Source organism: Molothrus ater, chromosome 16 (assembly GCF_012460135.2).
Source record: "Molothrus ater isolate BHLD 08-10-18 breed brown headed cowbird chromosome 16, BPBGC_Mater_1.1, whole genome shotgun sequence".
Taxonomy (NCBI): Eukaryota; Metazoa; Chordata; class Aves; order Passeriformes; family Icteridae; genus Molothrus; species Molothrus ater.
The window spans coordinates 15,124,190-15,146,046 of NC_050493.2; the positions used below are offsets into that span (position 1 = coordinate 15,124,190).

The window sequence follows — 21,857 nt, forward strand, 5'->3', positions numbered from 1 at the left end:
AGTGGTGGAATCACCTAGAAGTGTTCAAAAGCCATGGAGATGTGGCACTGGGGACAGGGGTCAGTGGTGGCCTTAGCAGTGCCCAGGAAATGGTGAAACTCAATGATCTGAGGGGTCTTTCCCAACTTTAACCATTCCATGATTCAATGGAATGCAGCTGGTGGAGATCCAGCTGCACTGGTGCAGGCTGCTCAGGCTTAGGTCAGGTTATCCTGGAGACAACCACAAGCACGGGAGCTCTGCAAATTTGTGCCTTTTGTTTTGTTAATAAGATGTTGTGTGTTTGTTGTTTGTTGAAGACACGAGGGAAGCACAGAAGTGGCCTTTATCCCTGGGAGGGGACGGTTACATCCTGGACTGTCAGTGCACAGCAACAGCCCATCCCCACCTCCAAAGGCTGTGGGAAATGGCCTGAGCTCCTGCAGGCTCAAGGTCCACGTGAGGTCCCCAGAGGTAGGTGGAAATTCATCTCTAAAGAGATATGATACCAATCCTGGAGACAGATACCAATCCTGGGATCTTGCCTTGATCAGAGAACTCTTCTTTAGGGAGTCCCTAGTAGTACTTCTGGAAATCCAGTGGGAAGTCTGTGCTGTTGATGTATTTACCTGCAGGCAGATGTTTTAAATCTGAAATAATTTTTTCTCTCTTGGGTTTGAGACAGAGATGGATCTGTGGAGGTAATGACAGGAGTTTCATCTCCAGGGCCTGCATTCAGACCTGTTTCAAGAGTCAGGTTTAAAAAAAACAAAGCCCTTCTGTGGATAGCAACCTGCATCTCATTCAGCACCAGTCATAGGGCTGGAAGGGATCTCTGGAGTCAGTTTGATCTAGGCTCCTAGCCAAAGGCAGGCACAACTCTTTATTCTTCAAGCCCTGTGATGAGGATGAATCCCCAGCATTCCTGCACAGCCCATTCCTGCTCCTGACTACTCTAATGATAAGCCAGGCTCATTCCTGCTGCAAAGCCAAGCTCCACTTTGTGTTTGCAGAGAAGTGCTCAAGCTGTGAATGGCTGGACAGGGTTTAACCCTCAGGGTCTGCAGCTCCATTCTGTGCATTTGTCACTCCCCTCCTGGGCTGGTGCCATGCTGGGTGTCCTTTCTGCCCTCTTCCACACAAATTTCCTTCAAAAGAAGCTGGCTGGATGTTCCTTTCATGCAAGACCATTCACAAAACTCCTTGCTTTCTAGACCTGTGGGGACACAGGCTTACATGAATGTCACATATGTGCTGCCTTTGGGTGCACCAGGCTGGAGATGTGCCCTAGAAAGGCACCAGAGCCCCTGGAGCTGTGGCTGGGTGCTGTGGTTGGACCCTCACCCTCAGCTTGTGTGATGCTGTGCACTTGTATGAAATCTCACCATTGTCTGGACTGAAATGGCTCCTTTCCTCACTTTGCTGCTGAAAGATGGAACTTCTAATGAGGTCTGGACTTCCACACCAGGGAAAGAGTGCCCAGGCAGGTGTGCTGCCTGTCTGTCTGTCCTCACACCAGTCCTGTGCCCTCTTGGCACCCAGTCCCCAGCTGTGTCACAGCTCTCTTGGTGGTGCTCACCCTCAGATTATTTTTCCCTCTTCCTTGTGCTTTCAGCCATGACCTAGCACACAAGGAAAGGTGTGAACTGATCTCAGCTCCCTGCCCTGCTCACTGGGATAATTATGGGTTTGGGCTAAATATTACACCTGGCTGTGGTCAGACTTGGGACCTCCCTGCTGGATTGGATGCAGAGCTTCAGGGAGATCCTCTGTGGAGAAACCAGGCAAGGCCAAAACCAGCCCCAGCACTCAAGCACAGTTACAGAAAGGACAGAACTGTTTGTGTGTGACCAGAGGTTATGGGGTGGCTCAGCCTGTGCCAGGTGCTCCTAGAGAAACCCCTGGAATCTCTTTAGGCCCACCTGCACAAGGGATGTATGTGGTGCCCTCATGGCTCTGCCTTGAACTCGATCTCCTGCTCATTATTTACAGCAACAGATTCTCCTTAGCAACTGTCTGTGCCATTTTGTCTTGTTTTTCTAGAATAGACGTGAAAATCCTTTTCCTGTGCCTTCTTTGTCTCCAGACATTTGCCCACCAGAGCTCACAGTCTCAGGTGAGTCCTGCTCAACCATTCTCTTTGTGTGGGTGACAAACAGCTGTGCCTCCTCAGAGCTGAGGAAATTACAGAATCACAGAATGGATTGCCTTGAAAGGGACCTTAAAGTCCAGCCCATCCCACCCCTGCCATGGCAGGGACCCTTCCACTGTCCCAGGCTGCTCCAAGCCCTGTCCTTGGGCACTGCCAGGGATCCAGGGGCAGCCCCAGCTGCTCTGGGCACCCTGTGCCAGGGCCTGCCCACCCTCACAGGGAACAATTCCTAATTCCCAATATCCCATCCAGCCCTGCCCTCTGGCAGTGTAAAGCCATTCCTCTTGTCCTATCACCACATTTTTATCAGTGTTTCTACTGCTGGAGTGGAATTTAATGGGGTGATAGTGACACTCAGCCTGCTCAGAGAGAGGGCAGGCAGCAGCTTGGTTTACTCAGTGAGTAGTAATTATATCCATGTTTGCCCATAGTAGCAAAACTCTTCACTGAGGTATTCAAGAAGACAAATTCCTCCACTCTCAGCCTGTGGTTCACTTGCAGCAGTGCCTTTGCCCACCTCAGACATGCAGCAGGTTCCCCACAGGCCACATTCCCTCCTGGGGGGAATGGGGGCTCTTGGACACACAGCATAAAAGCAGTCAGGTGCTTTTATGTACACAGCAACCCTGGGCTCTGAACAGGCTTTGAGGATGCCCTCAATTGGCCAAGCTGGGAAATGGCTTAGATGTTAAATAAATCAGATTTATCTCTACATCCAAACTTCATCCAAGTTTTTGCTTATTTTTTTCATTCCGTGTTTCATCTTTATGCTCTGGGTCTCCTGAGCTCTTACCTTTTGTGGAGAGAACCACTCTGTTCATCCAACAGTGTGGCAGCAATGGGGGTTGAACCTGAATCACCCTGCAGCTTCCCAAATCCCTTAATACTATTGAGGAAACCTCAATAATCCCCAGAGCCCAGGGAGACAACCTCCACAAGGTACCCCATAGCCTTGTGAGAGGAAGGTTACTCCTGCCCTGAGGGAAAGATGGACTTTCCCAACAAATCCTGAACAATCCCACCATTCTTGCAGCCTCAAATCCAACAGCCCTTCCTTCCCTGGGACATTGGCTCTGCTTACAAATCCCTGTGCCTTGCTGCAATTCCCCTCTGGAAGGCTAAGGGCAAGCCCTGGAGCTAAACTGTGTTTAGTCCATGCCTGGGACCAGCAGGAGATGGAGCAGCTGCTCCCAGGGATGCTTGCTCACCTTAGGCAAGCTCAGCAGCTTCAGCTCTGCCTTCCATGCTGCCCTGGAGAGGCCCTGGGATGGGAATGAGCTCTGTCCTCCCTTCCTGAGCGCCCTGCAGGTGCCAGGGACACTCTCAGGTGGCCACCATGGACAGCCAGCCCTGGTGATGGGGACAGAGCAACCCAGTACCAGCAGTGACCTACCCATGGCCTGACTTAGCTGGGGATTTGATCACTCCAGGATTTGAATGTGGGATGCCAAGGAGGCTTTGTGTCAGTGTTGTCATCCATGGAGACAGACAGGCTCTGAAAGAACCACCAGGCTGGGAGCCTGGGCCAGGCAGTGCCTCTCTCTGGGTGCCTGATGGATGCCCTGGATATGGCTGTGTCCAGAGCTGACAGCAAAGGCACATGGAGCTAATCCTGATTAGCCATGGCTCCAAGGGTAATGGCTCTGCCCTTGAACTTGGAGAGGGAAGTGCTGCTGGCTGATCCAGCAAACCCATTTGCTGCCTCTTGCTGCTTCCCAGCTGCTGGCCTTAGCAGAGCAGATGGAGGCCTGGATTAGGAGGATTATGCAGCTCCTCTGCTACTCACTGCCTTCTCCTGGCACCTGGGCCCTGCCCCGATGGCCAGGAGGGTGAGGTGTGAGGGAGAAATGCTGCAGGATTCCAGAGGAGCTGTGGGACCTGGCACAACAGGCTCCCTGTCAAGTTATCCAGAGCCAAGCAGCAACAGGAATTGCTCCCTGGGCAAATCTTGTGACTGGCACCAGAAGGAACCTTGTCACCTGGGCTGATGGTTTGAGGGTGGGCAGGGGCAGGCACAGACACCCTGAACCCTTCTGGAGTCTGGTTGGGTTCTTCAGGAGCAGTAACACCTCCTGCAGCCCTCCTCCATGGTTCCTTACAGGCAAGGGTTAATCATAATTATGATTAGGTGGGGCTCCCTCCAGGAATGGAGGGGCAGGACTGGACTTTTGTGCTCTAGACCTTTTCAGCTGTGCAGCAGTGCTGGCAATGCTGAGCCAGCTGTTGGCAGCTGGATCCTCCAGCTCATGACAGCTTTTCACTAATTCAGCAGCTGCTGCCTCTGCCTCTCTCTGCCTCTGTGCCTGCCTCACAACACATGTGGCTGCTTCTACCCAAAAACCCTGCCTGCCCAGCTGAGGGGAAAAGGGCTCAAGGCTTTTTGCAGTCTTGGGGAGGGAAAAAAAATCTCAGAGTGGTGCTTTTCCACATCACTTTTAATCTGTTCATTCCCATGGGTGTCAGGAATTCTTTCTGGTTTTTTTAATCAGAGTAGAACAAGAACCAGGCAGATTTTAATTCATTTTTCTCACAATTTACCATAACTCAAAGACTCCACAAAACTCTGTGATTGGAAATTTCCAAAGTGCTGGAAATTTTTTGCAGTCCTTTGTCCCTGGATGAAACATGTAACTTTAAACCATGCAGAAGCCCAGTTTCAGAAGGATTTCCCCCAGTATCCAGTCTCTCTAAGAGAGGCCTAGTTCAGCCTTCCAGAGATGGTTTTAGTAAATCCTGGACTTGGATTTTTGCCCTGCTGCACACACTTTATACGAGAGATCTGAGTTTTGCTTTGCAGACACCTCTACCCAAGTTCTTCCCCGTTAATCTTTGGTTTTGATTTTTCAGCACCTGCTTCAGCTTCTAACTACAAAGCAGCTTCAGGCACCAAACCTAAAGTAGCCCTGGATCCCCAAATCCGGCTCAAGGATGGAAAACTGGAACTGGTGAGTGGCAGGGTCCCTCTCCCCACAGCAAGGTCTCCTCCTCGTGTGCTGTGCAGGAAATAGCCCAGCTTCAGCTGAGCTTGCTGGAGGCTGAGTCCAGCCTCTGAAGGTAAAGAGGGTGAAACATCCTGACTGTGTCCAAAGGGGCATTTAAACATCCCTTGGCTCATCTTGGCTATTTCTTGGTGCTCCATGAAGCTCCAGAAGCCTTTTCCTGGCAGCTGCACCTCCCTTGGACATCATGCCATTGGCTAAGGTTGTGCCCTCCAAAGTTTTGGTGCTGCTGTCACTGCTAGGGTGACCTCAGGCAGGCTGGTGTGCGGGAGGGAAGGCTGAGACAGGCGTTATCTCATCGAGGAGCCATCCAGAACCGCTGATTCTTCCATCATTTTGTGGAGAACACACTCCATGGGCATGGAGCAGAGCTGCCCATGTGCTCACCGAGACCCTGGGGAGGGACAGGGTGCCTTGAGGGGCCGTGTCCCGCTCTGGCACCTTGGGCTCTTCCGGCGTTTGAGGGGGGACGTGGGGCCAGAGCCCTTTGTGCGAGGCCCCGATGTGACGAACATCTGCTGCCCCCCGACGGCAGCGCCGCGGAGCCGCTCTCCGAGCCCGCACTTCTGAAGCGGACCCAGGGCGGCATTCGCACAGCGACCTCTGCTCCTCAGGGCACAAAGCAGCTCCTCTGGCTGGCAGGAGCGCAGCGCTTTGCTTCCCTTTCTAAGCCGTGTTAGCTGGGGGGGGACACCGACTGGCACAACCCGAGGTGGCTTTGGGGTGGCCAGCCCCACCAATATCCCAAAGCCAGGGAGCCTGCAGCAGGGCCTTGCTCGGGGGGTGGGCAGAGGAACGGGACAGCAGAGGGACCCCAGGGCCTTGGCGCTGGTGCTGGGAAGGTGAGCGAGGATCCCTCCGAGCCCCTTCCCAGGGAATTTCCAGGAGCTGCTGTGAGCAGGAGCTGTGAGTGCAGCCTGGCACTCGAGCGTTTCACTCGGGCTCTTTCCCAGAGTCTGCTGAGCTCGACTTTGTTTTTTAAAAGCTTCAGTTGCTGCTGCCAGCAGGGAAGTGGGGCTTGCACAGGCTTATCTGCTTCTGTGTGCTGCCCTGAGGTTGAACTGATAAATATCAGTAGAAGTTAGGGCATCAGAAGTAATGAGAGGGCAAAGCATGCAGTGAAGGAGCAAAATGTTTGAATGTCTCCTCTCTCCATGAGAAACACTCTGTTAATAGCTTTTATCTTCCTGGTCCCAAACACAATTTCTGAGCAGTAAGAGAAAGGAGAGGTTGAGCTCTTGGCAGCTGAGTCTTGCTGAAACTCCACTGGTTTTTGATAAAAGTCCTGAAAACTCACTGGAGCTGCAAATCTGATTGCAGATAAAATGTTCTTGGAGGTATGTGAACCTGTGTTCAGGAACAGACATTTCTGTACATGTGCAGCAAAGGAGAGACTGTAAATCCAATCCAAGCCTGTTCCTTTGGGAGATGCTGCCTGGAGAAACCCAGCACCAAGTCTTCCCAGTGCTTATCCCAAAGAATTGCTTTTCCAGTATTTTTCTTTTAAAGGCTCCTTGTTTCTGCTCAAGGTTCTACAGTACCTTGGTCTGGATGTGACCGAGGAGAAGAAGAGGCAGCTCCGGCAGAGCCTGACCACGGACTCACAGGGGACTGTGGCCTATGGAGGTGAGCAGGAGCTCTGCCCAGGGGGATCTGACATTTCTGTGCAGCTTCACTGGCAGCTAAAAAGGGAAAAAGGGACATAAATGGCTGGGGAGACACCTGCCTGCGTAGGGATAGAGCCTGTAAAGAGGGGAAGTCACAAACACAAAAGAAGGCATTCTGTAGAATCATGGAATCCTGGAATGGGTTGGGTTGGAAGGGACCTCAAAATTCATCTCATTCCACCAGACACCTTCCACTATCCCAGGCTGCTCCAAGCCCTGTCCAAGAGGACACTTCCAGGGATGGATCAGCCACAGCTTCACTGTGAAACCTGTGCCAGGGCCCCACTGCCCTCATAGGGAAGAATTTCTTCCTAACATCTAATATAACCTACTCTTTGTCAGTTTAAAGCCATTCCCATTGCCCTATCATAGTTAAAATCAGACTAAAAGAAAGTTGATGCAAGAATTTACTTTCCTTAAAATCCCAGCTTTCCTAGTAGGAACTGGCCAGAGGAGACACACAAAATGAAAGCCAGTTCTGCTTTCTGTGGCCTTCCAGAGCATGGCTGACCTACAGGGTCTGCTCCCCAGAAGGCTTTCAGCAAAAATCCAAAACCATCAGCAATGTCCCCAGCAGAGAGAACAGTCACAAGGCATCTGGATCAATGTTTTGTGCAGAGGGAGGGATGGGACACAGAACCACAGCCCTCTCCTATGAGTGACTGGAGTTGTACTTTGTGGAAACAGAAATTAGGATGACTGGGGGTATTTAGCAAATGTGCTGCTTTTGCAGACTCTGGCTCCTGCTGCAGCCCAGGGACCGTCCAGGACAGGCTTCAGGGTGGGATCATGAAGTTCAACAAGGCCAAGTGCATGTACTGCACCTGGGTCAGGGCAGCTGCAAGCACAAATCCAAGCTGGGTAGAGAAGGGATGGAAAGCAGCAGTGGGAGAGGATTGGGGGTGTTGGAGGATGAGAGCTGGACATGCCCTGGCTGTGAGCACCCAGAAACCCCCCTGGGCTGGGCTGAGCCCCAGTGTGGGCAGCAGGAGGGAGGATTCTGCCCCCTCAGGTGAGACCCCACCTGCAGAGCTGCATCCTCCAGCTTGGGGGCACCTCAGAGCCCCTTGCAGGGCCTAAAGGGGCTCCAGGAGAGCTGGAGAGGGACTGGGGACAAGGGAAGGAGGGACAGGACACAGGGAATGGCTCCCACTGCCAGAGGGCAGGGCTGGATGGGATATTGGGAATTAGGAATTGTTCCCTGTGAGGGTGGGCAGGCCCTGGCACAGGGTGCCCAGAGCAGCTGTGGCTGCCCCTGGATCCCTGGCAGTGCCCAAGGCCAGGTTGGACACTGGGGCTTGGAGCAGCCTGGGACAGTGGGAGGTGTCCCTGCCATGGCAGGGGATGGAATAAGATCATCTTTATGGTCCCTTTGTGCCCAAACCATTCCATGTTTCTCTGATTCTGTGACTGGAAGCTCTGGGACCCTGGTGCCACATCCCTGATGGTCCCCACCTGTCCCACACAGCCCCTTCTGCTGTGCCTTCCTTCATGTCTGAAAGCAAAATTAATGTAGATTTTCAAACTTGTAAATGTAACACCTTTTCTAAGTACTGAACTCACTGAGTTGTGTTTTTGTTTAAATCAGCAACATGAGAAATGGTCAGCAGGTGCCTTTTGTCAGGGAAATGTGGGTTTAGCTTAAAATTTTAAAACTTTCAGAACCACAGTCGTGAAAACTCCCCCGTGAAAATATCTGGGGTTTTCTGGGTTTTAAAAATGTCTTCTTTTTTTTTCAGTTGGATAAGGAACAGGAGTCTAATAAAGGCTGTCAACAACTCATTTCAGCTTGATGGGATTGCTGACAAACCCAGGATCATTAGGGAAACCTGTCTGGCATCTCTAAACCCTGCTTGGCACCAGTGGATGGCCCTGAAATCAGTGGCATTTTCTCCTTACCCACAGCAATTTTCTCTTTTAACCTGGTAAAAACTGCTTGTTTCTCACAGATGTTCTCCAAGCACTCAGGGATCTGATGCAGGAGGAGCTGGACGAGGCTGGTCTGGATTCCAGCTCTGTGCTCTTCACTCAGCACGAAGTGGCCAATTTGCTGGATACATCAGCTTTTCACTCCCTGGTCAGTCACCCCAAAGCTCTGCTACATTGAATCCATGGATCTTCCACATGAAATCCATGGAATTCTGAGATGGGAAAACCTAAATTACAATTTTCTGGTTGTTCTAGAGTTAGAAAGACAATGCAGAACTATTAATTAATCATTTTTTAATAGAAAAGTCTATAAAATACCTCAAACTTCTCATTTTTAATAAGGAAATAAGAGTATCTATGGGATAATATGAGGAAATAGCCTGGCAGCTATGCAGAAGGAGAAATAGCCATAATTAATCAGTTCTAAGTAATTTCATTTGGTTCACAAAGTGAAAATTCACTCTAGCTCAGCCATATCAGCAATGATGGGGATCAGAGAGTAAAAATCTGTGGGGCAAAATGAACCATGCTGGAGCTGAATTATTTAATGTGCCTTTTGATCTATTGCATTAAAATGCTGCCTCCTTTTTTAGGTGATTTTGATTCAATGTGTGATGAGTCTGTCCCTCTCCTTGCAGACCTTTGACTCTCTCAACTGCAATGGCAGTGAGGACCTGGAGCAGCTGCAGCTGGAGATGAGGGATCTGCGGCACGAAGTCCGCAGGCTGAAGGTTCAGAGCAGATTTCTTGGCTGGGGTGTTCTGCTGTAGCTCTCTGTGGGGGTAATGGGGTGGCCTGTCCCTCTGGAGAAGTCACCAGTTTGCATTCTGTGCATTCCTCGTCACACAGGAGCCTCTCACCCTCCACTCTCCTTAATTGCCTCTTTCTCGCTCTCAACCTCAAAGGAAAACTTATTTGTACTCAAAGCATGCAGTCCCTTCTCAGCAGGGAGTTAACATATTTAAAAAGCAGCTCTCATTAAGAATTCCAGTGTGTGATTAACAGAAGCAGCACCTGTCCTCTCACCCTCACCTGGCTGTGAGCACCTCAGCTGTGTCCAGGTGGAATTCTGCAGGTCACAGCTCTAACAGCTCTCCCTGTGGGGGGACAAAGTGCACAGAACTTCTGTAAAATAATATTCTGGTGGGTAGGGGCATTCTAGAAAATGTGCTGTCATTTGTTGCTTCTAATCCGGTGAAAATATTTCCCACAGTGTCTCCTGAGAGAAGTGGAGAGCAGCAAGAAGTTGATGGAGGATGAGCTTCAAAGGCTGAACCAAGTTAGTGGAGGGATTTCTGGGGTGCTGGGGTGGGTTTGGGGGTGGGTTTGGCAGCTGAGGGGGATGTGGAGTGCTCATCAGAAGTTCCTGGTGCTTGCAGAAGGCGCTGGGGTTCCTGTCAGAGAACCGGAGCCTGCACAGCAAACTGCAGATGGCCGAGGTGGTGCAGAGACAGGCCCACAGTGCCGAGCAGGACTACGAGGAAGTGATCCACCTGCTGGAGGCTGAGATTGCAGAACTGAAGATGCAGCTGGCAGGGAAAAAGGCAAAGCACGTCTCTGAAATAGAGGTAATGCAACCCCCTGGAAAAACCCACAACCCTTCAGACTCTTCTTCTGTGGGTTCACAGAGTCATGGAATGATTTGGGCCAGAAGAGATCATAAAGCTCATCTCATTCCAGCCCCCTGCCACGGGCAGGGACTCCTTCCACTGTCCCAGGTTGTTCCAAGCCCCATCCAACCAGGCCTTGGACACTTCCCGGGGTGGGGCAGCCCCAACTAAGGTTACCCTCCTTCTATTTACACAGGAGAAAATGAAACAGCACATAGACCATTTGCTGTGTGGGACCACAAGGCCAACACAGTCTCTGCATCTGTGTTATAATTTGCATAACTTCCACTGTCCCTTCCCAAAGGACACTGCCTTTGCTCATAGCAAATGCCACAAACTGTTGTTTCCAAAAGCCAAGGCTGGAGCATCACCACCCCTTTCTCCTCCTGCTGTGTCCCTGTGTCAGGAGGACATCCTGGAGCTGAGGAGGCAGCTGTCCCTGGCTGATGGCCAGCTACGAAAATCCGAAGTGTCCCGGAAGCGCCTGGAGATCTGCAATAGGAAACTGCTCCTGTTTGTGCAGGTGAGGTGTGCACCTGCCCCCTGCTGCAGCATCACCACGGCCTCTTTCCTTCAGGGTGCTTTTGCAAGTCCAATCAACTTCCTGCTCCATAAGCAAGAGGAGCTTTTTTCCCTCTCTCACCTGAAAAAGTCACTGTCTGTTGGTTAGGAGGAAGCAGGGAATGAGCTCAGATCTCCTCATACCCCTGGGAGCAATGCAAACTCCATGGTGCAGGTTTTGCTGGTGGCTCTGCTCTTCCTGGCTCCCTGTGCTGAGGCTGTCAAAATCATCCATGCTCACCTTCCCTTGCTATAGCTCTATAAATAGGAACCTGGAGAGTGGCTTTGCTCTTCCAGAGCTTTTCCCTCTGGATTTCCTGCAAAATCTCACAGTTTAGTCTTTCAATTGGCAGGTTTTGCACTTCATTCCCTGTATTGGGAACACCAGTATGTGTAATTAATGAACTGGCCAGCATGGGAAGCATTAGTAGTCAGTGTATCTGCTATGGCTACTGGTGACCTGTCCCAAGAACTCCTGAAATCAAGCAGAAACAGTGGAGCAAGAGGAAATGTAGAGACTGTGTCCTCTGCTCCAGAGAAGGAGGAATTAAATGCCTCCAGAGCTTCAGCACTATGTGCTAGAGTCTGTGCAGTTTGGGGTCAGACTTTGGCAATATATCTCACTTGACCCCAGGGTCAAACATCACAGGATTTCGAGCACTGGAGCAAAATGTCTTCCTTTTCCCTCCGCCCCTCAGTAGTGTTGGAGAAGTGCATGGTAATGAGAGCTTACACGTGCAGGTCCAGCCCAGGAGCCAGGGGTTGCTGGCAGCCATGATCCCTGAAATGCAGCCTGCAAAATTATTCCTTGGAAGAGGATTTTTGTGTTGCATTTCATGTATTTTAGCAGTGGTATTAAAATGCAGAATTCAGATGTGTCTGTAAATTCATGAATGCTGCCTGAGCTGCAAAAGGCCTTGAGATATTTGCTTCAAGGGCAATGAATAAGCAGAAGCTGATTACTGTCATATTAAATCTGATCATCAGGAAAAACCCATGGGGTTTGTTCTCAGGAATTATTCATTCCTACAAGTTTGAAACCCTTTTTCTTTTTTCTTTTTTTTTTTTTTTCTGTTGCATGACAGAATATTTACAAGGTCCTGAGCACACACAGTCATTTACCAGATGAGAAAAGGTAGGAGATGGCTTCTGGGAATGGTGAACAGCAACATGAAATGTCCTTTTCTGACCTTTCTCTGGGGAAGGTGCTTCACACGTAACCTACCCAGAGTTTCTAAACATACTTTCACTTTGCAAGTGAAACCATGGGAGAAAGATGATCTGGAGGCTGCTGGTGGGTTGGTGCTGGGGGACTTGGGCCTCTGTTCAGGCTTTTTTTGGGAGTGAGGAGCTGAAACTCAGCTTGGGTTAAATTGCTCTTGTCAGCAGAGACCCCAAGCAGGTTGTTTCAGAGCAGCAGAGTTTTGATCCACCTGCTTTTCCAAACATAAACCAGGTTTTGGCTCTAGGACCACATCCTTTTTTATCAGCAGTTAGAGCAGACAAAGTGTAAGCAAGGAGCTCTCCAGACTCTCAGCTGCATAAATGGCTGCAGAAACAGAGCTCAGGCTTCTGGACTCCCCTCCAACCCAAGCCTATCTCCTATCCCTTGGGCATAAATGTATCACAAGTCTGTGTGTGTTTTTAACTGATTAAATCATTGAAAAGTCACTGTCCCATCGATAATGACCAGTCCCTTTAAAAGCCAGTTTTTAAGAGGGCTGGAAATCAGTTTTTAAGTTTCCAAGTTGGTTATTTCTAATATAATGCGGGGGAAATGCTTTTGACAAATTCTAAAGAATACTTTGCTATTTTTCTGTAACAAAGCAATGCAAGTGTGTCTAACAGACACTTGAATGCGGAGGGATGGAGATGCAACCCCCCAAACACACAGAATTTATGTAGCAGATCCTTCCTGAGAGGCTGGCCAGGATTGTCAATGCCCATTCTCTGATAGAAGTATTGATGGCACTTTCCGTATTTATAAGCGTCAACCATGAGACAGAAGAGGATAAAACAGATGCAGTCTCAGACACATCTCTTCCACCTTCAGATCTTGTTGACCTTTTGCTATCAGAAGCTAAAGAACTGTTAGCACCAATCCTCTCCAACAAGGACGGTAAGCACTAAATTAACTGCAGAAAGCTGAATCCCAGCAAGTCTCAGGGATCTCTGCCAGTGTTATTGGCAGTTTCCAGCACCTTCCATATTTTCCCATACCAGTTGAGCCTCCCTGATTCTCTCATGCTCACTGAGATGTAATTACCCTATATCCATGTGACTCATCTGTGGATCTGCAATGCAGACTCGCAGGGTATGGAGTCAAAGACTTGTGCCCAGGGCCAGAGGAAAGGTGTTTATCCAGGGGAAAACCCCTGACAGGCAGGAGGAGGGTTTCACAGAATCACTGAAATGCTGGTTGAAAGGGACTGCTGGAGATCAGATCTTCTGCTCCAGGTAGAACCATCCCACCAGAAGGGATCTGCAGTGGGTTTAGCCAGCCAGGATGGAGATCCACAGCCTTCCTGGATGGTGTTCCCTCACTGCTCTGTGACAAAGATCTTCCCAGCACCCAGCCTGAGCTCCCCCAGGGGCAGCCTGTGGCCTCTGTCCCCAGTTACACCGGCTGCACTGCCAAAAACATCTCAGCTCCACAGCCTTTAATTTCCCCTGACGTAGCAGTGGGGGCTGTGGAGTTGCCTCCTGGCCTCCTCCTTGCCAGGCTAAACAAGCCCAGCTCCCTCAGCCCTCCCCAGCCTCTCCCTGCAGGCCTGGGGCTTCCCTTGCTGGATCCTGTCCAGTTCCCCAACAGCTTTAAACCCAGGATCCAAACTTTCCTTCTGCCATCCAGGTACCATTACAGCAATGCTGAGCAGAAGGGAACAGTCACCTCCCATTTCCTTGGAGTAAAAACCAGCCATGCTCCCTTTTCCTCACATCTGTGAGCAAACCAGGGAACAGGCATCCAGCTCCAGGGAGTCTGGATTGGCTTTCCCAGTCTGGAGCTCTGAGCTGGTCCATAAGCCATAGACCTTTCTTGGTGGCAATTATTTGACACTGCTTGTCTCTTCCCCCACAAAATGAGTGTCTGACCTCCTCAGTGTCATGTCCAGGTGAATGCACAGCCCCAAACAGGTGCCCAGTCCTTGCTCTTTGATGCTATTCACCAGCTCAGTGTGGCCACAGCCCAGCACTGGCTTTGTCTCAAAGCACAAGACACAAAGAAGTAATTGCAGCCTTTCAGGAGCACCTCTGGTTTATGAGTGCTGTCAGCGTTTTCTGAGCTCCTGCCCCATTTAAATGTGCATTATCATAATGCAGCAGCATTGGGCATGTTCTCTGCACTAACACTTGGCTCTGTGCTTCCATCTGCAGCTCTGCCATGGGACAGGGACCAGTGCCTGCCTGCTGAAGGAATCCCAAATTACAAGGAGTAGGTGTCAAAACTGCTGTGGTCTGTAATTTGGACAACACAGATACTAAAAATTCCTGTTAGTTTTGTTGGGGGTTTTTAACCAAAACTGTTGCTTGATGACTTTTGATCAGACAGTCTAGGAGAGGCCTCCAGATGGCCATGACAGAGAAATACTGTGAAATTCCTAGACAGAAAGAGGCTTCCTGCCCTGCACGGTGTGAATTCCTGGATTTCTCTTTTGCTTTATAAAATGCTGGTTTTCCTTCAGGCCAGATGGGAATTTGTGGTTCTGTGGCTTGTCTAGCCAGCATTTTTATAGCACACTCTGTGTAAGGGAAAAAGCATCACTGAATATGTTATTTTTTTATGCTGTGATATTGAGATGCTGTGAAGCTCCAGACAAGGAAAGCAGGCTGACTTGGCTTTGTTTGGACCTTAAACTGTTAAATTTCCCTGAAACCTCTTCAACTGCTTGTATTTAACAGAGCCATTTCCTAAAGTTATCTGAAAGGGCACTTTGAGACCTAAATATCTCCTGCTGCTTTCTTAGCTTAACTCAACCTGAAGATCTGCCAGCATGGTTTTTTGTTTAGGTACAAAGTACCCATTTGCAAATGATAATTTCAAGGTTATGAAAAGCATTTTCAGACAAAAAGGCGGCCTGCACAGTCTAACCAGGCAAGATCTGTGGCTGCTTCTTCTTTCCTAAATAATGAGTGCTATAATAATTACCCTCTGTGTCCTTCTGCCAAACTACCTAAGGCATATTTCTCCTTTTCAGTCACCTTCATCAGAAGACCACGTGGCCCCCTCCTGCAGGCCAGACCAAGAGTGACCAACCACAGCCACCAAGCCCCACAGAACTGCCTAAGAAGTCGACATAAATATCCCATGGCTTGGTGGTGCTCTGAACCACGGCCATCCATCCCATGGGGGTTGGGAAAGACACCCCCCAGGCACCTCAGCTTCCAGGCCAAGCAGACTGAGAACAAGCTTTCTGACACAAGAATCATTCTTCCTAACTATCCAAGACTTCTTCAGCAACCTCCCCTGCGTGTCTACCTCTGAGTTATCGTACAAGGCTTTTTGCTCACGGTTTTGCAGCTTTATAGGAAAAATATTCTCATGAGGCTACAGAGGCCTGGATTTCTGTGGCAGCCTTTTAGAGCTTGTATTCTGGGTAGCATGAATGTACCTGAGGGACTCAGGGGTCTCCAACAGATCCCTTTTGGTATTTCAGATGAAAAACCAAAGTCTATTTAGTGACTGTAATCAAAGCAGCTTAATCCCTAGTGTCCTAGTTGTCTTGGGATAGGTATTTCTCTTTTTATTCTTTTTGTATAGCTTATCCCAGCTGCAGTGCTTGGAGTGGGAAGCAGCAGCTCAGGCAGTTGTTGGCCAGAGTGCAGGACAGGCAGCAGGGTGCTCTGGTCACAGCGTGGACAGCGAGCCCTCCCTGGAACGTGGCAGGACATAGTGGGCATAGTGAACATAGCTCAGTAAAGGTCCCTGGTGTCACTGGGAAGTGAGATCCACGTGATGCAAGACTGGGACAGCAGTGGATGGGGATCGGATCTGAGATGGGCAGAGGTGTGGAAAATAAAATGGAAACACTCCTCACAAGGAGTTTGCTCTCTGGGTTCTGATTGCAGCTGCTGCGTTCAGCATCTCACAGACAAAGACACAGCCTGAGACCATTTTTCCTCCCTTTTATTTTGGCAGCTCCTGGGGAGATGCATTGAGAAGTTGCAGGAAAATGGGGTACAATCTGGCTTTTACAAATAATTTGTTAAGATTACTTCAAATCTTCCTTGTGGGGGTTCAAAGCATGTGGATTCTTTATTGTTTAAATTAAAGGCTTAGGCAAAATCATGACCCTCACCAGCATCTCCTGCATTCGAGGTATCACTGCACTGCCAAACCAGCAACTGTGTGGTGGAATATATCACACAAATAACCAGTCTGAAATTCTGGGTAAGCTTAATTTCATAGCTTGGGGTAAATCAAATCTTGGGAGTGCATACCTCAGAATATAAATTAAAGGACTTCGTTTAAAAGGAGACATAATCCTTTGGACTGCTTACAAGGAATATTCCCAGGAAGGAGAAAATATTCATCTTGGGATATCCTGTTTAATAGCTCATTCCCCAGTGCTCTCTGCTGTGATGGAATGATAGCAAATCCTGGTGTTACCTGTGGGTTTGGCCCTAGAGCTTTGTTCTCATCTCCTGTGTTACACAGACAGGGAAAGAGGCACACACAGCAAAATCCAGTCTCACCAGTCTGGTGTACCCTGGCTCTGGAAAAACACCTCCAGTTCCCCTGGGGTTACCCAGTAGATCCCAATCTGCCCCTGGCAGGGTCTCTCCAAAAGCATTTGGCTGGAGGTGGCATCCCAGGGAGATGTCTCCAGCCACTGCTTGTCACACTTGTCAGGGAACAGCACAAACAGGATTTTGGGAAGGAGCATGTCTTGGGTTGTGCTGTGTTATTTCATGTACCCAATGTCACTTGAGACACCTGGGAGAAAAAAATTATGGGGGAAACATACCTGTTTAGGCTGCACTTAATCAGCTAGAAAATCAATAATCTGTTGTGGAAATCCATGGAAGTTTCAATACCATCTCTGGCAGTCATGGAATTGAGTCATTTTCTCAAAATACAAGTTCTGAACTCCACCTCCTTGAGTGTTGGAAAGGCACAGAACAGGACTGTCCCAGCAGGGACCAGCTACATGGCCTGAAAGAGAAACTCTTGCTGCTGCTTCCACAGTCTGTATTATTCCACAGATGTGTATTTAAGGTCCCAAGAAAGAAGATTTTGTATTAAAGCATCACAGTGGGTGAGGGTTTGGATGAAATTGTGTGGTTGGTGCTGGCACCTGGCAAGGGGTGGAAAGAAGGGGATGCTGCTCCAAGGCTGCTGTATTTGGGGTCTCCTGAGCTGTCTGTTTCCAAAAGAGCTGGAAAGTTCTCAACCTTTAAAATTTAAATTTAATAATAATAATTTAAATTTTCAACCTCTGAGGCACAGAGCCTCAACAGCTCTGTGCTCTCAGCTTACTGGCTCTGGAAAGGAAATCCTCCATGTTCCCATCAGCCACTGGAGAGCCTCACGTCAAAGAAGGATCAAGCACTGCATGCTTCCCAAAGCTCTTATGTTTCTCAGCTGGTTTCCAGTATTTCCTCTGAATTTACCATATTCCTGTGCCTTTGCTCCAAGCCCAGCAGAGCTCCCTCTCTGTTAACCCTGCTGTTCCAACACCACCTCTGCAGAGCAGTGCTCAGAGCTAAGCTCTGACAGGAGCTGTTCTCCTGGAGGTGACACTGATTTTGGTGACCCAGAAGAGCAAACCTGTGTCAGGCTTTACTCCCAGGCAAGGGGAATCAGGCAGAGCTCAGCAAGGCACAGGGTGACATCTCCTCACAGAACTACCAAGAGGCAAAAGGGGAAATGCATAAAGGAACAAACAGCACAGAAAGAGAAGTTATTTAAATAGGGTGTTCTTTATTCATACAGAGCCTGTCTAGCACTCTACAAGAGAGCTGAATTCTGGGTTAATTTGCAATACTTTGGGCTTGCTTGTAAGGTTGTGGAGATGTGCTGCTGTCACAATGTGCTGTGTTTGTCTCAGAGAATGTGCCTTGGAGGGTCCCAGAATGACTGCACAGAAATGAGAAGGAGTATTTGTGATAAAAATGAGACCTGAATGGTATTAGATCATCCTGAGTGGCCTTCCAGATCCTGAAGGGATCCTACACAAAAGATGGAGGGGGACTTTTTACAAGAACATGTAGTAACAGGACAAAGGAGAATTCTTCACACTGACAGAGAGCAGGTTTAGATTAGATATCAGGAAAGACTTTCTTGTGAGGGTGGTGGGCCCGTGGCACAGAGAAGCTGTGGCTGCCCAGCCCTGGAAGTGCCCAAGGCCAGGTTGGATGGGGCTTGGAGCAGGTGGATGGTGGAAGGTGTCCCTGCCCATGGCAGGGAGTGGAACTGGATGAGCTTTCAGGCCTCGTCCAGCCCAAACCATTCTGGGTTTCCATGATTCTATGATAGGATGGAATATGGCAAATATTTTATGAGCCAAAATGCAGAGAGACTCCCATAAACAGAGCATGTGATAAACTCAAAAAGATGAATTTAAAGAGCATCAGTGGGATCAGCTGTTGAGCTGGAAGCTTTGGGGGTTAAATATTAGTGATGTGATGGGTTTATTTTGTATTTCTCTTATGCAAAGCAGAAATTCAGTTCTTAGCTGCTGGTGGGTCAGAGAGTGGGAGCCCCCTCTGGCTCACAAAACAAACCAAACCAAGATTGGAGCATCCATTTCAAAAGCTGCAGAAGCAGGGAAGGCGGGGCAGGGCGCCCCGGCATTGTCCTGGAAGGTGAATGTAGCAGAGCCATTAGCACAGTGCTCATCTGCAGTCCCACGGGGAAAGGAACCCAATCTCAGCCTGCTGCTCTCCAGTTTCATCTCTGCCACCTCGCTGGGTGACCTTGGGCAGCACATTTCATCTCAGCTTTGCACCAAAACCAAACGGGACTGAGAGTGGCACAGGCAAGGCAAAGGCCAAAGGGATCCACGGGGTGCGAGGCAACCTCCTGGCACCAGGGGGTCAGTGAGGGCTGTGGGGTCCGGTACTGCTGCTCTGCTTTCAGTCAAGAAAGCCGCAATATTTCAACTTTTCCTGCCTCTCAGAACAGCAGATCCAGCTTTTGCTCGGCTCTGGTGAAAGAGAGCGAGAGGAAGTGTTAAAAGGTGTCTTTAGCGAGGTGTGGAGGTGCAGAGCGAGCTCCAGCCCAGAACGGTGCAGGGGTGGAGGCTGCTGTGTCCATCCCAGCGCTGGAGGTGTGTGGGGAGCCTCTTCTTCCTCCCAGCTCCACTGTGACACCTGGACTGCAGCCCACGTTTGGAGAGTGGAATTCACCTCCACGCTGCTTAAATGGGCTCTAAAAGGCAGGTGAACTTTACTGCTGAATTTTTAAAGCAAGCCTTTAATGTTTAACCATGCTGATTTTCTAAGGGCTGTTGGACAGCAGCTCCTCAGAGTGACACTGCACGAAGGGCTGGGCTGGAGGTGTGAAGCTGCCTTTGCCTTTCCCTTTTCCCTCAGGGATCCTCTCCCTGCTCAGGGTTGAGTTACCCCAGCACCTCCATCACAACCCACTGAATTTTCTGGCCTTGCTGACTGCAGCTTTGCCACAAACCTCCTTTGCAAGTTCTTTCAGCTGCTTTCCTAATAAGGTAAATAGGAATAACAATACCATGAACAATCCCTACAAGCTTTTCCTGCACGTGATGTCCCAATGCATTTGAATTGCTGTTGAATTTTTTAATTTATGCCACCAGATGAGGAAGAGAAGCTGAGACAAAAGCAGAATTTGAAGTGAAATGCCCTTGTAAAGGGGGAAGTGGAGGCTGAATGATATCTCCAGACCAGATGCCCTTCCTGGAAGACATTCTCCTTTCTAAGTGCAGGAGTTCCTGGGCTGGGCTGCTGGGGGGTGAGAACTTCTTTCTGAGGAGCTCCCATGATAAAAAGCTGAGGGTCAGTGCCAGCCCTTGAGGCTAACACCCAGTCTGGTAGGTGGGAGGACAGTCAGGGCCCTTGGGAATGCCCTGGAGAGTTGGCCCCGTGTCAGGGGAAAAGGCAGCCCAGTGCCACTGGAAAATGCCAAGGTGACCTTCTGGCAGCAGGAGAAAACAAGTGTTGGAAAATAGGAATTATGGTCAGGGCTGCACAGCACAGAAAAACATGGATTGGGACTCTCAAAAATCCAGCTTTTATGACCTGAACAAAAGGGAAACAACCACAATTAGGGCACAAAGCAGTTTACAGGCTGGTGTAAATTCTGTAGCATGAAGATGGAAATAGTGCTTTATTTTTTCTTCTGTTTTCTCTGAGGAAATTTAGCAGTAAATGAGGAACAGGAGAGACATACAACTTCTTTAAAAAAGAAAGTTGCTTTGTGATAGGAAATTCAGAATATTTATTTGTAAATAAGTACATTTTGTTTTTATTCTGAATATATATTTATAAAGTAGATCTTGCAGGCCTTGAGTAACTTTGTGTCTTTTGATGTCAAGTTGTGCTGCAAAGGTCTTTAGGAAAAGTGCTCTGGCTCTACAGGCACTGGGAGCTCTGACATTTGATGGTCAATGGCTGTTTTTGAGCAGTGTCAGGCTGGTCTCCTCAGTCTGAGATAGCAGAGCATTTCAGGAAATATTGCTAAACAGAAATAGCACTGCAGCTTCCTGAAATGCCTGCCCAGATAAGGGGACACTCCACAGCTGGAAGTGATAAGAAGGCAGGAAAAGAGAATGCAGCAGTAAATGTGATGTTACTTCAACACCAGCAGGCAAAGGGGCACCTGGTCCTTAGGGAGAACCTGAAAGGAGGCTCTGAAGGTGCAAAACATTCCCCAGGCTGTGTCCCACACCCCTCTCCTCCATCACTCTCGGTGCCACACGCCTCTCCTGCCTCAGGACCAGCTGCTCAGGCACTCTTTGACACCCCAAAGTTGGGCAGTGTTGGCACCATTTCCTCCACAGAGCCACGGCCCCAAGGACTGTCACTGAATGGTGACAACTGCCCAGCACATGGCCTGACAAACAGGGGCCACTCACCCTGAGCTGCAAAGCCCCCAGGATTCAGCAAACACTACACAGGCTTTCAGAGTGGTGGCAGAGGGGAAGCTGAGGGGTGAGGATGCCTCCCAGTGTCCTTCTCAGTGTCACTTGTCTGGGTGATCCCCTGGTACCTCATCACAAAGTACAGTTTGGGGAATATTTGCTCAAGGAGTGGGTTCACCGGTGTGTAATAAATCATGTAATAAATCAAACAATACAGTGTATGGAATATTAATCCCAATATTTCCGGGTGGGACGTGCCTGGGCCCATCTGACCCTTGCTGCTGGGCCAAAGGCAGGCAGCTGTGGTGTTTCACCTCAGAGACACCTTTGGCCGGCTGGGTGCTGCAGCTGGGCACTCACAACAAACCCAGGCATAGTAGGAACTCAGTTTACCTCTGGTGTAAAAGGTTCAGGCGACGGTGAAGAGAAAAGGAGAGGATTCTGCAGTAGGGTTTTAATCCAGAGTTTATTCCATTGACAGACCTCTGAATCTTGTAACAGCTCCCAACAGAATCCAGACCGCATGGTCCCATCTCCTTTTAAGCCCGGGGACAGGGGGAGGGGAAAGCAGAGGTTGGCACACCTGGGGGGTTGGGATAGGTGAAACAGGAAATGGCATCACACTGCAACATCAGTGCAGTGATAGAGTAAAGGGCTCAGGTGAGCAGGTCCCTTTGCTCTGATATACCCTGGCAAGAGCAGGATTAGATTGTGTTTGGGAGCTGTGGCTCTGTCTCCTCCTGCCCTGACCCAAGAAGGTTCCTCCTCCTCAAGGGCAGGTGCCAGCTGGGGGAGAATCACAGAAACACGAATAGCCTGAACTTAAAGGGTCCCATCAGCATCATCCAGTCCAACACAGCCCTGCACAGGACACTCCAACAATCCCACCCTGTGCCCGAGAGCGT

At 49.4% G+C, this 21,857-nt stretch overlaps 1 protein-coding gene across 2 annotated transcripts in view; it reads left to right on the forward strand.

Moving 5' to 3' along the window:
- The window catches only part of LOC118692754 (syntaxin-binding protein 4-like), a 48,387-nt gene extending 32,452 nt beyond the window's left edge, over nucleotides 1-15,935 (forward strand). For both annotated transcript variants that reach the window (XM_054516606.1, XM_036392796.2), the window contains exons 10-22: nucleotides 300-453; nucleotides 2,023-2,095; nucleotides 4,979-5,076; nucleotides 6,660-6,756; nucleotides 8,747-8,874; nucleotides 9,365-9,457; nucleotides 9,940-10,005; nucleotides 10,106-10,294; nucleotides 10,743-10,859; nucleotides 11,983-12,032; nucleotides 12,886-13,016; nucleotides 14,273-14,330; nucleotides 15,094-15,935. In XM_054516606.1, the coding sequence (XP_054372581.1) occupies nucleotides 300-453; nucleotides 2,023-2,095; nucleotides 4,979-5,076; nucleotides 6,660-6,756; nucleotides 8,747-8,874; nucleotides 9,365-9,457; nucleotides 9,940-10,005; nucleotides 10,106-10,294; nucleotides 10,743-10,859; nucleotides 11,983-12,032; nucleotides 12,886-13,016; nucleotides 14,273-14,330; nucleotides 15,094-15,196 (1,357 nt within the window). In that variant the 3' untranslated portion in view covers nucleotides 15,197-15,935. The remainder of the gene's footprint in view (nucleotides 1-299; nucleotides 454-2,022; nucleotides 2,096-4,978; nucleotides 5,077-6,659; nucleotides 6,757-8,746; nucleotides 8,875-9,364; nucleotides 9,458-9,939; nucleotides 10,006-10,105; nucleotides 10,295-10,742; nucleotides 10,860-11,982; nucleotides 12,033-12,885; nucleotides 13,017-14,272; nucleotides 14,331-15,093) is intronic.
- Nucleotides 15,936-21,857: the final 5,922 nt, after the last annotated feature.